Source organism: Microchirus variegatus (assembly GCF_963457635.1).
Source record: "Microchirus variegatus genome assembly, chromosome: 17".
Classification (NCBI taxonomy): Eukaryota; Metazoa; Chordata; class Actinopteri; order Pleuronectiformes; family Soleidae; genus Microchirus; species Microchirus variegatus.
This window is the reverse complement of record NC_139818.1, coordinates 9,893,299-9,907,590: the sequence shown is the minus strand read 5'-3', so window position 1 is coordinate 9,907,590 and position 14,292 is coordinate 9,893,299. Positions and strand designations below refer to the sequence as shown.

The window sequence follows — 14,292 nt, the reverse complement described above, 5'->3', positions numbered from 1 at the left end:
GCAATATAAAAATAAGAATGTGCTTTAAGATTGAAAGCAAAACTTTAAGTGAAAACCACGTCATGAATAGTTAATAACTGTTAGCATCAAACCACAAACACAGGGATGAATGGCAGTATAACGTTTGACTTTTACACAAGTTTATCGTGAACTAAATATAGGAATTAAACCCAAGTCAGTTGTACAGTCAGTATTTTGAGTAAGATTTAAGGTGCATACATAGCAGCAGCAGCTTCCCAAAGAAGCAGAGCATGATTAGCCACTGAGCTACAGCTATGCCAGTCAACTCACCTGGTATCACCTCACTCACCTGGTATCACCTCACTCACCTCACTCACCTCAACAGCTGAGTGCTCTGCTGACAAAACACAGCTGCTTTTAATTGAGTTAAATATTTGAAATAGACAGCACTAGAAAAAACTAATATGTGCTGAAATATATGACCCTTTTGTGTTAATCGCATGTGCCAGAGACAATTTTCCGAACAATTTTAAAACGAGGCTGCAGCATAAAATCAGTTGGAAACGGCTGCTCTGTGGACTCTGGTGCAGGAACAAAGCTGTTCAGGAAACAAACTTCAGTGAGCCTCTATGTCTCGGTCTGGTTCTCGGCTCAGGAGGCAAACGCTGCTCGGTCAGCACAGACTTTGTCTCAAGACATGATAAAACTATCCCTTTAAATGTGTATTACTTTGTTTCTTACCCAAAGTTAGACCTCATGTTGCAAAAGGAACCATAGAGATACAAGAAAAATGTAAAATGTGTATCGTCCTCATGACTTTGTGTGAGTATGTGTGTGTTTATATGACATTTGTGTGTCTCAGCTGATGCCTCTTTAAAAGCAATGCCATGGCCCATGACCTTTTACATGCATTTGCACAAATAGCCAGTGCATACACACACTGAGCAATGCCCTAACAGCAGCTGACTCCTGTTCACCTTAATGACTATAGCAGTGGTGAATGTGTGCTAAAGTCACAGCACGTGCACAGAATGTCTCTCAGATCTGCTCCTTCAGACTCTGACTGACCTCTTCACGGCACTGTACTGTATGTATGCAAATCATTTTGTAAAAAAATTAAAATAACACTGATAGTGGATAGTGGCTTTTTTTTGTTTGTTTCTGTTTTCCAAAGGGGTTTTTGGACCAAGGATTCCCCTGCCACACAAGTCAACAGGAAGCCTTTAAAAAAAACAAACTCCCAGCTGTAGGCGAGGAACCAGAAAGTCCAGTTCCCATTATGAATGTGTTTGTAGGGCAGATAAAAACATTGAGCTTCCTCAAGCAGCAGCCTTAGTGACCTGAGTGGATTCCCTGAACAGGTGCACACAGGTAAGCACATGCTGTTTTATTCACATACTTTATCATGTAAACTTTTCACATTTAATTTCACTTGTATGTGCATGCATGTGGCTCTTTCATAGAGTTGTTGTAATTTGAGACTTAATATTAACTTTTTTTTAAATGAGTAAATTCACATATACGATTGTAGGCAGTCAACGAAAAAGTCATATTTTGCTGTAGGTGCACACTTGAACCTTTGCAGAGCTTCCTTTTGCGTATTTACCTTGTATTTCCCTCTCAATTTTAATGCTGTTTTGAGAACACGGAGGCTGATTTTTTTTCCGTGTTACTTTTCTTCAGGTTTGTTGTCATCATGTACAAGTCCCAGAGGAACTCAGGTTTGTGCTTTATGTTTTTACTTCAAGGTTCTTGTCTTTATTTGGCGGTATTTTTGGGGGAGAGCTGTTATCAGAAAACCAGTTTTTGCAGCTAATCTCAGCAAGTCACGCAAGAGTCATTTGACAGGGAGACCTGGAATGTGATAATGTGCCAACATAAAGCATGGCAGCACACTTGATGATAGTTAGGGAAGTTCAGTACTTGTTTCTAGAATGGCTTTCTGTTAGCAAGAAAAAGGGCCACATTCCCACTATACATATACATCTCCAGCTAGTAGCTTTTTGATTTTGTTTTTTAGGGTTTTTCTGACAGAAAAATGGCTTACATAAACTGCAGTAAACAAGTACAGTTAAGAAAACAATCGCAAACAATAGTCTTTTCATGAATTGCCCTCAGCCAAAAATGCGGTGTTCTACAAACCAGTTGACGTGGTGAAGGAGATCAGATCGGGATACCTGTACAAGTCTCCTCCCTCACACAAACTCAAGTCAGAGGTGACAGTTGGCACAGTGAATGCAGCATGCTCCACAGTATATCCCCTGTCTATTTTAATATTTAGTTTGTCGTTATTACCCTGCAGAAATCATGGAAGAAGCGATACTTTGTGCTGTACAAAGTCAGCGAGAACGAACATCTGCTCAAGTACTTCAGGAGTCCAGCGGAAAAGGAAAGGCCACTTGGAGGCATAGACCTGACAAGGTACGGTTTATTTATTTTTTTATATGACTAATAAGAATAAATGATCACGAGAGGGGAAAAAAATACTTGGGGTGGTGGAAACAAAAAAGTAAACTCATAAGGGCTTAAATATAAACAGAAAAAAGTGATTGAAGTGAACAAAGGGTTTGCCAGGTCAAGTCTCTGCCACGTCAAGGTCTGGGGTAACTGTGAGCAACACACAAAATCCTCATTGCTCATTGTTAACCCTCTAAATTGTAACCAGAGGGATTTCACATCTAACTTTGTAATTAATAACCAACAAAAAGGTCCTGATTATTAACAGACTGGTAAAGAATTATGAATAGATTGAAAAACACAACAGAGGATTTAAAGATACTTGAACAAACGATATGTACTCGCACACACACGACACATGTTGGAGGCCATTTATTAACACTATATTCTTTAAAAAAAAAAGAAGCTTGAAAAAAATAATCCCCCTCTGTATCTAAATGTGCATTTTCACGTGGCTCTTTTGTTGTTTGTGTTCCTCTGTCAGCATCTCCCTGTTGTACTCGAATCCTCAACGCCACCAGAAGTGGGGTTGGATCCAGAAGAGCTTCAAGTGTCTCCCGTCCTGCGTGCTCTTCATCAGAGCCGGAGACAGGGAATACTTCCTGGTTGGGGAGAGCAGGTCGGTCACCTGGTGATATAAAAGTGCTCAGACGGAATTTATAGCTCCTTTACCACCTCCACTGTACTGTAAAAACACCTGAGAAACCACCAATTACACACGCCTGTCTTTTATTATCACCCCAAGCAGTCAGGGTGCATGAATATTGAATATGAATGTAGTGGGAGTGAGGGATGCCTGGATGAGCACTCAGCAGCCCAAAGAAGGCATTTAAAGCTTCAATAAAGTAGAGTGAAACCAACTTTAGCAACAGGTTTTTGAAAATTAAGTTCAATCCCTAACCCAGGGATGGCCAAAATGTTTCTCTTTTAGTTAAGTTTGAAACTTTATAGGCTGTAGTAGTACTGGGGTCTTACAAACAAAATAACATGTTATTTTTTAAAGGTGCTGCCATTACATTATATCAGCCCTCCCTCCCTGGTGTCTGGTGGGCCAAATGAAATCCACTGGGTGGCCATCTAGTTTACTTTCTTTGTTTTTGCAGTCATGCTACGTGGGAACAATACTCCCAGTCAGTTGGTGTAATCCACATTTAGACCATGAGTTTCACACATCATATTTGACTAAAGGCCAACAGTGACAGTGAGAGTGACAGCCACCTCTGGCCTTTACACCATCTATTTTGGTACTTTAGTACAATCAAAGATACACTTATGATGCTTCCTGTTTAATAAGAGTCAATCAGATGATAATGGCTCTGCTTTGTCACCGAATGACGCAGTTAAACGCAATTTATCACTATATTTGACTCCATAATTGCTTTTTAAAATTGAATGTAATAGAAATATGTTTCTGTAAGGAAATTGAATTTTTGCCCATGTTTTAATTTTTTCTTTTTTTTAGTGATGAAGTGGACGGCTGGTTCAGTGACGTGTTTGATGCCCTGAAAAACCGGCCACATAGATTTATGAATTCTGAGGTATGTGTAGTTTTTACTTATGCACCAGATATTATGTCACAATTTTTAAATATCTGTTGTGTTTGCTTTTCTCTGCCACTGATATAATGATAGCTTGATGTGTGATCTTCCTCCTGCAGGAAATAAGTAATGGGCACCAACAAGTTGAGGTAAATATTAGGTGAATCCTCATATTGATCACTCTTCTCTTCGATGTCTTTGATCAGCTCTTTTTCTGATGGGTTTTCCTTCCTGTTATACCAGGTAAATCCCGTTACATGGAGAAGGAAATCATGCGATTTGACTCAGAAGGTTGGTCCAATAAAACTAAAGCTCTGCATGTATCTGTCCAACTCTGTCTAAACACCTGAATTCTGTCAAGCTGATCCTAACCCATGGATCAGGACCATCCAAATCAGACAATCACAGCGCTGCTTTGCGTGAAAGGATGAGACTGGATGAGACTGGATGAGACAAGACAAAGCAAGACAAAGCAAGACAAAACAGGACAAAACTGAACAAGATGAGATGAGACAAGATGAGACAGGACAGAGCAAGACATGAACGGATCAGAGAGAATGAGAAGAGACGTGATGAGACAAGACAAGATAGGCAAGATAAGGTGAGACTGGACAGAACAAGACAAGAAAGGATGAGACATAATGAGGAGACGTGATGAGAAAAATAAGTCAAGATAAATCAAGAGAGACAAGAAAAGACAACCATGAGATGAGACAATATAAGACAAGAAATGCAAGACAAGATGAGACTGGACAGAGCAAGAGAAGAAAGACAATAGAAGATGAGACAAGACAGGAGGACATACCACAGGTCAGGAGAAGACAGGATAAGACAGCTCATTGTCTCTCGTTTCTCGACAAAAAAAACCCTTCTGTTTTCTGACTAATGTGAAAAATGCTTTAATCACGCAGAGACTGTGGACATGCCGGTGCTTTCATGTGTCCTCTGCTTCCTTTTCCAGGCGTCATTTAAGCTGCGTTCCGTGTCTGACCCATCGTCAAACAATCTGCAAACCAGCGACGATGACTGCAAGGTGCGGCATCTTGGCTTTTAATGTTAATAATTGTAACAGTCACAATTGGAGGTTTAATTTTCCTTTTATTTTGTGTGTTTGTGAAATGTGGCACAATAATGTCTCCTGATTGGCCAGCAGAATGAAGACGCCAAAAGACCTTTGTCCGACCCAATCTACGACTATCCAAAACCCTACTTAACACAAATAGAAGTATGGTTGCATTTGTGAATTTCTCATTTCTTTCCGTTAATCTGCCAAACATGTTCTGGATTGATCCATCCTGTCGATTTTAGAAAATGTGACCAAAAAACATTTAATAATGAATTATGCTGTATATGTAAAGCATCAAATCCTCACTTGGAATTATATTATAATATAATCTGCTAAATTAAATAATTAACTTCTACTAATTTACTTTTTTTCATTGACTAACCCTAACTTGCTCGCTTTATATCATGATTCATTTCATTTGTACTGTCACAGAGATGCTAATTTTGTTGTTTTTGTGATTGAGGTGAATGGAAATGGCGCCACCTGTGGCAACAATATGGAGTCGCTGTAAGTGTTAATTGCTCTTTCCCTAAGTCAGTGATTTTTTTTTATCATTCTTTATTTGTCTCTTGATTTAAATTCATTCCTCTTGCAGATATGAAACGATGCAGGAACTGTCTCCAACAGAGCAAGCCGCTCGGGCAGAGTACGTTTTTATTTTCATCCAGTCACTAATCACTAAAGCAAGTGCCCTCATGTTTTACTTGTAATGGTGAATAATTGTTGATTGGTTGTTATTGTAGGGACGTTGAAGTGGAAGATGTCACCAAAGGCAGCCTCATGAGAACTGTCACTCTTACTTTTGACAAACTGAAGACCCAGATGCCACAACTGCCCTCTTTCAGTGAGGAGAAAGCTGCTGAAGAGAGGTAAACCTCAGATTGATTTCAGTATTGCTTTACTTTCTTCCCTGGTTCTTATTTTTTCCCTTTGTGGTGGGCCATGTGTGTGTGTGTGTGTGTGTGTGTGTGTGTGTGTGTGTGTGTGTGTATTTTTGACCCTGTCTTGCGTGTCAATGCCCTTTGCGCATTGTAAAATGTTTCCTCACTGACCCAGATTCCAAAATAGCTCCATCATCAGAGGTTAACCACAGTCTTATTGGCCATTGCACCTGAGAAAAACAAAAGAGTTTCAGTCTTTTCTGTGACTCAAAACTGTTGACACTCCAGGATTAATGTGAGAATGGCATCACGGAGCCTGTTTGGCAACTTGTGCAAACAGCTATCATTTTGAAAAGAGGAGGAAGGCAGTAATGCAACACTATGGATGCCAACTGTCATAAAAACGGCAAGGACAGTTGAGCAAACATGACTTTTACGTCCAATCAACTTGGTGCTGACTGTCTGCCGTGATTAATCCATGGAAACGTGTGCGATGCTGATCTTTTCACACTTTGCTTAAGTGAAACCAGTCGTTTCCATAGATGGGGTCAGAACCCACATGCGGTAGCTTTTGTGGGTGGTGTCACAAAACAAAAGTACATTAGTAGTAGTAAGATATGCATGAAATTAATCCATCAAACATACTGTATCTCAAGGAAATTGTTAGTTCTATTCGGTTTTACAGAAAAGGCAATAAAATAGTCAGAGATTCCTGAGTATTCATGAACGGGTTACAGTTATGGTATGATAGGCTGAAATCCTCTGTCCTGTCCTGCAGTATTTTATACACTTATCAGTCTTATTTCATGCTACAGCAGTGGGAATTGTGCTTTGTCTCACTCAGATTCGCTCTAATCTTTTATATTCTCTCTTTCTCGCACACACACAAGCAGGTTGGCACAGCTATAGAGTCAGACTAATTAAAAACATAATTGTGTTCTGTGACATTACATAAAGGTAATAACGTCACAGTGTATTTAATTACACAGACGATGCATCCAGGGAGTAATTTAGTATAAGTATGTAGTAGTAAGTATGAGAAGCACTGAGTTTAACTTACCGTATAGATCATGTATTAACATGTGTAACATATGTTTTCACCCATGTGTGTTTGTTAGTTAGTTAGTTTTTTGGGAAAGGATAAGGGAAAATTTCAGTTTTACTGCTATTCTGTGTGCTTCAGGTAGGGCTTTTCTTTTAACTACATTTTTGCAAGTGTTGTCATAAAACATGAGCTATGTGCCTTTTCACACTTTGATCCTCAGACTCTTTCTTTCTTCATTTAGAGCTAGACAGACACGTGTAGCATTGTTTGACCACGGCAGAGGTTATGTGCATGTCACGGTGAACTAGGTCATTTATTGTGGCTGTTAACATGACTTGCTGCTGCCATGTTTGACGGCAGTGTTGCTATGGAAATCACAAAGTCATGCAAAAAAAAAAAAAAGTGAGCATGTAGGTCAAGTTATGAGGTTTGGGCTAAAATAATAGACCCTTGTGCCAAGTGATATCATTGAGCTTGAAAAAGTGTGGTAAATTAATACAGGGTGTGTTTTGTTTCCAAGGAGGAAACATCATTTTGAATCATCATAATTTGAAATGTAAAGGAGACCCAACAAAGACATGATTAGTCAAAACAGTCGAGGAAAAGGCTGAAACACAGATAGAAGCAAATAAGATGAAGTGGCACAGTGAGAGGGAAAAACAGAGTCAGAATAGACTCGGGGAAAGGAGTCAATGAGATGCAGGTGTGACACATTAGGAAAGGTGCAGGTGATCAATGAGACGTGAAACACATGGGAACAGGAGGTGAAGACACCTCAACAGAGACAAGGTGTGAGTGTCAAAATAAAACAGAATATGCATGACTAAACGAAAGAGAGAAGAGAAATGTGATCCCAAGACACAATTAATTTAATTGCATGCATATGAAACTCAACAATCAACTATTTTTTCCAGTAGTCGACTGCAGATTTAATTTGGAAGAGGAAAATGGATCTCTTCCTCATGGTTGTGACCTAGGGTGGCCATTTCCATAGCCCCCAAATAAGGAAAAACACTATTGCACCACAACACAATTTTGTCCATGATAACAATAGTATGATGATACAGTGAGGGTTGGCAATAAGAAAAAAAAAAACAGAAATGGGTGCGATAACAAAAAGGAAATAGTTTCAAAAAGTAACAACTGAGATCCGAGAACAACACCTTGCAAAGTGCACACTCTTAACTTGTTGCACTCATAGCCATAAATTGGCAACATTTGAGAAGGGAGAACATGCCAACTAAACAAAGTTGAATTATTACCAAGTAAATGCAAAATGAATGTACAACCTTCTCAAAAAACACTGATGGAAAAAATTGGATGAGATACCGGCGGCACGTCTATTGTTTATCTGTGAAAACATGTCTTTTTGTGGCACATTTTCCATGAGTACTTAAATGAAGGTCACAGCAAAAAGTGCAGAAACAAAACCCACATTGCCTATATAGTCATGCTCTTTTGACTATTCAGAATTAAAAATGTACGTTTCTGCATTTTTGTCACATTAGCTGTGACTAATAAAAGCAAAATAACCCTCAGAAAGCAGCTTTCTAGCTTAACAGCCAACATGCAGACAATGGAGGCGTCAAATGCTTGCCTTTGAATGGAGCAGTATCGAGAGTGACTAAACCAAACTCTATTATCTATTATTATGGGAACCACTTAATTTGAATGTAGCAAGGTCACTGTGATGGCAACCATGTTGAGTATGTCTGAGTATTTGTTTCCTGCAGAGCGGTGTTAGCCAATCAAATCACCAACACAACAGGCGATCGCCTCCTCCAGGGTTTCTCTGTAAAAAGCAAACAAACAAAAAAACCCAACCCTTCCCGTGTACTGTTGGCTCTGGTAAATTTGTTGTTATGACTTTGTGTTTCACACTGTTGCCTGATCTCTTTGTAAGTGGGCGACCACAGCGCTGACACGCAGAAGGACGTGTGCCTCCTGAGCTAGAGTTGGTGCATTCGTAAGACTTGTTTCTTAAGTGCCTCTTAATTAGATTTCCTCCTGCACCTGCACAGTGATAAGTGAATCATTTGTGTCTCCCATGCTGCTTTCATCAACTATTAAAAATAAAAACAAGACAGCTGCTCCCCTTGTTCGTGTAATCAGAAGAAGCGTCTTGCAGCTTTTATTAAACTTTTCCTTTTATTGTTGTTATTCTACGGTATAAGGGCGAACATGGAGGCCAGTCCAAAGTCTGTTGTTGTGTTGTGAGTCTGTGAGTCTGTGAGTCACTCCCCATGACTGTGCATTCAGATGGTTCTTCCTCACCGTCATCAGTGGGTGTGTGCTTGCCTTGGTTTCTGCCTCCATTCTTTAATGTCACTGTTGATACAAGCTGCTTTAAGGGACTTTTGTTAAAATGTAAATATGACATCTGAACAGATTCTAAGGCGTGGTTAAGTTCAGGATGTCACATTGAGGATACACTTAATGCTGCAGTGCTTAACTTTTGGTGTTATTATTCTGCCTCAGTTTGATCTTCATGTACAACAACATGTCTTTTAACTAAAAACAGGCTCTGTTAAGCAATAATATCAGACCCGACTTGCCCCCAAACACAGGGACAAGCAGCATTTATCCCATCAACCTGCTGGGTCAAACCTCTGAGACTTCTTGTGGGCATTTCTTTGTGTTTTTAGTCAAACAACTTGTTTGCAGCTGCCTTACTTCACTAGCACAATGTCGCTGTTGCCTCCGTCTGTGTTGACATCCAGATATCAATACTACACAGAAGATTTTGGATCAGTATATCTATTTGTTTTATGAAACACCCTCACGCTGTTGCTCCCCTTTTCCAGAGAAGAAGCGCATCCTTCAGACTACAGCAGCAGTTCCAGTGACAACGGGACCATCTCTCCTGTGGGCACGCTGGAAAAACAAGGCTCCACTGAGAGGTGAGATCCTCAAGTAACTCACATGTAAAACAAAATAATAATAATAATTGGAGGCTGTGTAATAATAAGACAAATGGCAGAGATGAGGACAATTACTATAGGTGAGATAGCTGAGGGTCTGCAAAGAAAAGAGTGAGCAAACATATGAACTCTCCAGTGTGCAGCTGCCAGTAAGGAAAAATACAGAAATGGGTGTGATAACAACAAGAAAAAAAGAGACATCAGCGCACAGTCAAATAAATGATCTGGTATGGGTGCTGGGTCCAACACTGACATGTGGCACGACTGGTTAGAGGAGTTCTCTGGAAGTTTCTGTGAGTAGATAGTGTCACAATAATGGTTTATTGTTCGAACCAAGCAGAGCAGAGCACAGCATTAAAAAAAGAAGAGTGACATTGCAACAAGAGTTAAACGAGGTGATGACGAAAATATAACAGAGGAATGAGATAATAATAGCACACGAGTGCTTTTTTTTTTATCTGCATTTGAATTGTATGTCAAGAATCAAAGGTTTCAGCCAAGGATTTACGAAAAATCAGTATGTGGCACAAACAATACAGGAGATTTTAATGATGGTTTCAATGATTACAATTTAGGCGTATTTAATATTCTGTAGCATGTCCATATACTGTACTCTACTGTACACTATACTATACACTGCTAATAAATTAACCTTTTGTTGTCCATCATTTCTCTTGTCCAGTCTTGACCACGTCACCCCGGACGAAAGAGACATCGAGGTCAACCAGGCAGATTTGAAAAAACACCTGTCGCTGTTTGACGTGGATGGAAAAACCTAGTAAGTCTTTACACTTTAAAAAACCCTCAGATTTCTCAGTTAGTTTTCATCAAAATATCTTAAGGATATTTAAAGGGAAGTTAAATATAATATACACTAAAAATGTGTGATTATTTTACATGGACAATTTCAGTATGATTCATAAACATTTCACGATGCACAGATTGTATCTTGTAAAAAGACGCTGTATGATTTTTAAAGCCGGATGAAATAATTTTTATTTGGCAGAAGATAAAATATATTAACTTAATTTGTTTTATTTGCACAATCTCCTGACTGAATACATCACCCCAGAATGAGCCTTTTATGTATACTGTTGACTGAAGGCTATAGGTTCTCCCTGCAACACAAACACTATAGGTGCTAAATGCAATCGTCAACGGGCACAACAACAAAACATTCCCCTGCTGCACAAAGGAAATTGGTTTTTATATGAAGACAGATGGAGTTAACAGCAGCATGGAACTAGTAGAGTGAGACGGCTGCAAACAGGTCGGAGTATGACTGGAAATACAAAGAAGTGCCCACAAAAAAGTGAATTCTACCGCTCAAAAAACATGTTGGGCCACAGTGATATTGTTAAATTAAACAGTGAGCTACACTGAAATATGACAGCATCATTGCCAAAGGATCCATGCCACAACATGCAAAACAACATGTATCAAACATCAAAAGGCAAGCACGGAGTTAAGCCTGTAAACGAGAATTATCATCAGCAAAACCCACATCTGAGATGAAAACAGCAGAGGGGGAAAACAAGCTTCAAGAATCAAAGCCATGTGAGCAGTGGTGGACAGTAACGCTGTTACTTGGTTTAATTACTTAGTTACTGGTAAACTGATATTGGCACTTCTTTTAGCTACTTCAAACTAAATTGTTTAAGTACCTTAAAGGGATACTTGGGTAAAAGCACAAGTATCTTAGTCATCATCTGATGGAATACAATACAAGTACATAATTTCTGTTCACGATGACCAAACAGAGGCAGAATATTCAACATCAACAGCAATAAAAATCACCAAAAGTTACACACTCGAGCTTTAACTTTGTAATATCAGTATCAGATAAGAAAACGTTATATTTTCTTTCTTATTCTAAAAATTCAATATGTGTGTGTGTGTGTGTCGCAGTGTGTCCGGGTGGACGGGTCAGCCCCCGGCAGCGTGTCTCTTCCACAAAGGAGACCGGATTTTGGGGATTAATGACTTGCTCATCGGCAACGTGAAGGAGTTCCAGGTATACATCAGCAGGTCGCTCAAGAACGAGGTAACGTCACCCACGGCGTCACTTTCACACAGACAGCATGCGAATGAATTCACTTTGTTTCAGACACTGAGGTCCATGTCCAGGTGAAAAGAAATAAAACGGATAATAACAACAACAGTACATGTCCTCAGTAACTATAATATATATACAGACAAACATACTGTTAAAGTGTTGACTTGTATTACCTCGTTTAACCCTTAGTGCTCACGTGGCACAGATCTGTGCCGCAGGTGCACCCATGGGAATATTACACAACTCCTTATTTGGACATCCTGAGGTGTATGTTTATGGGTCACATTTTCAGGCTTTCATTTTTTTGTTATGTTTGTTATGTTAAGTTATGATTTGAGATAGCATTTTTAACAGTGATATAAAGTGGCAATAATCGTGCGAAGTCACAAAATTAGACAAAAACGAGCTCAAATTCAATCAGATTTTTTTACATTTTGAGTAATTTTTGCTCAGGTGTGTTTATATAGTTGGTGAAATTTTTATCAGATTGTCTAGATTGTGCTGGAAAAAAAGTATAAAACACTATTATATTGCACATTCTTATAGCCTCTGTATATTGTATGTGTTAACATAGTAATGGAAAAAAGCAGTCGAAATGCTCTGTGCTCTAAGGGTTAAACAGCAGCCCTCTCATTTTGGTTTTGCTGTACTCCACACAATCACTCGAGGCTCTAAAAAGCCATTTTCACATCAACTCAAAACACAGAAAACACTATCGATGCTCAGAAGTGTGATCACTTCTCTTCTCAGGTGAAACTCACCATCCTGCGTCGACCTGGATGTCTGCCCCTGCACTCACCCAACTGTCTGTGCAGCGACTCACAGGAAGCATCTACTGAGGGCCACAGTTCGCCTTCCTCTCCTTCGTCTGGGTGTGTTTGAAATGACTCTTTTAAAGGCACCCTCCTGCCTCCACTAGATAACAGACAGTATTTTTCCAACGCTGTGGTCCAACCAGGTCACCAGGATCATACTCTTATGTTGCACTTATGTCTGCAAACCACAATCGCGTCTACTGATCTCGAAGACTATTTCATAGCTTTTGAGGAAATGATGGTGATGCTATTAATATCCTGGTTATCGTCAGTACCCTGTTCATATTTACAAAATAATCACCTGGTGAAAGGGAGGAAAATGCTATGTTGATTTCTCGATAAAAAAACACCAGGATGACTTAAAATGTCATAAAAACACATCCTGTGGTCTGCTGTTTGGCAATGTTTAGGTCTCCCTCACTTGAGGAATACATCATTTTACAATATTGCTGATGAGACGCGTATGAGGCAATTTTGCAAAATGTTGAATTCAAAATTCATTTTCCTGTGTGGATCATACAAATGCAACATTTACCATATCTGCAGAAAAGTACATGGCATAGCAATGTTTTTCTGGGAGACCAGGCTACGTAGTTTAGTTCGTATTCTAATCCTAAACTATCCTCCTACTATGTAACTGTTTAGTGAAGCTCGAAGTGATGGTTAATTTTAAAAATGAGAAATACTTATAGTCATGCACCAGGTTTGTTCTCTAACGTTATGCTTACCTGCCGGGATTGTTCAGTGAATTATACAACTTTTTTTTAAATATATAAATGTGAAATGCCTCTGCACTGTAGGAGCATACTGTATATTCTGGGCATAAACTATACCTCAATAATCTTTTTTTTAGAGATGAATATCTAATCTCTGAAGGCATTAATCTACAACATGAAAAAAATGGGTTAAACCCCAACAGATTATTCACTTTATTCCCACAAATCGCTGCTTATATATTATTTCATCACTCACTTTCCCCCTTGTACAGTTAGTGTCTTTTCTACACTTGTGAGCACCATTAATATTGATTTTTTTTTTAGACTTGTGGCAAACTTTTGAATATGATTTACAGTATATACTGTACATAAAACAATGGAGATGTATATGTTAAAAAAACTAACTGGTGTGGTGCAAAACAATGGCAGAATACTGTCTGCTGTATAATATACAGACAGTATCACATATGTGTTTGGATCTTTTCCCACAAGAGTATAATGTGACATTTATGTAAAGTTTATGAAGTCATTTTAATCTAAGATAACATGAAGCACTGGCAAGTAAAAATGGTATGTTGTAACTTGTAGTAGAAAGTATTAAGTAGCTTGGGACAATATGAAAATTTCATGTCGTGATAAATGTGATGAGGAAAATCTATAAAATTCTGTTTTAATTTCTTAAAATCCCTCGAAAACACACTGAACTAATTTAACCAAGAAAGGACTATTTTTGTTTTTGCATCACAGATAGCATACTTGTATGTTCAGTGAAAATCTCCAAAGTGGAAAACAAGGACTTTCAATAAGATACAAAGACTGTATGTTGGTGAAATCGA

At 38.9% G+C, this 14,292-nt stretch overlaps 1 protein-coding gene across 1 annotated transcript; it reads left to right on the top strand.

Annotated features, from left to right (window-relative positions):
- Nucleotides 1–1,657: 1,657 nt before the first annotated feature.
- On the top strand, nucleotides 1,658–12,807 carry LOC310938894 (pleckstrin homology domain-containing family S member 1-like; the record flags this gene model as incomplete). The annotated part of the gene is made up of 14 exons (XM_083903522.1): nucleotides 1,658–1,682; nucleotides 2,080–2,177; nucleotides 2,264–2,382; nucleotides 2,903–3,037; nucleotides 3,881–3,956; nucleotides 4,076–4,105; nucleotides 4,918–4,989; nucleotides 5,486–5,529; nucleotides 5,618–5,668; nucleotides 5,766–5,891; nucleotides 9,753–9,848; nucleotides 10,552–10,647; nucleotides 11,778–11,913; nucleotides 12,676–12,807. 14 exons carry the CDS (start codon nucleotides 1,658–1,660, stop codon nucleotides 12,805–12,807), a joined length of 1,236 nt encoding a protein of 411 aa, XP_083759648.1.
- Nucleotides 12,808–14,292: the final 1,485 nt, after the last annotated feature.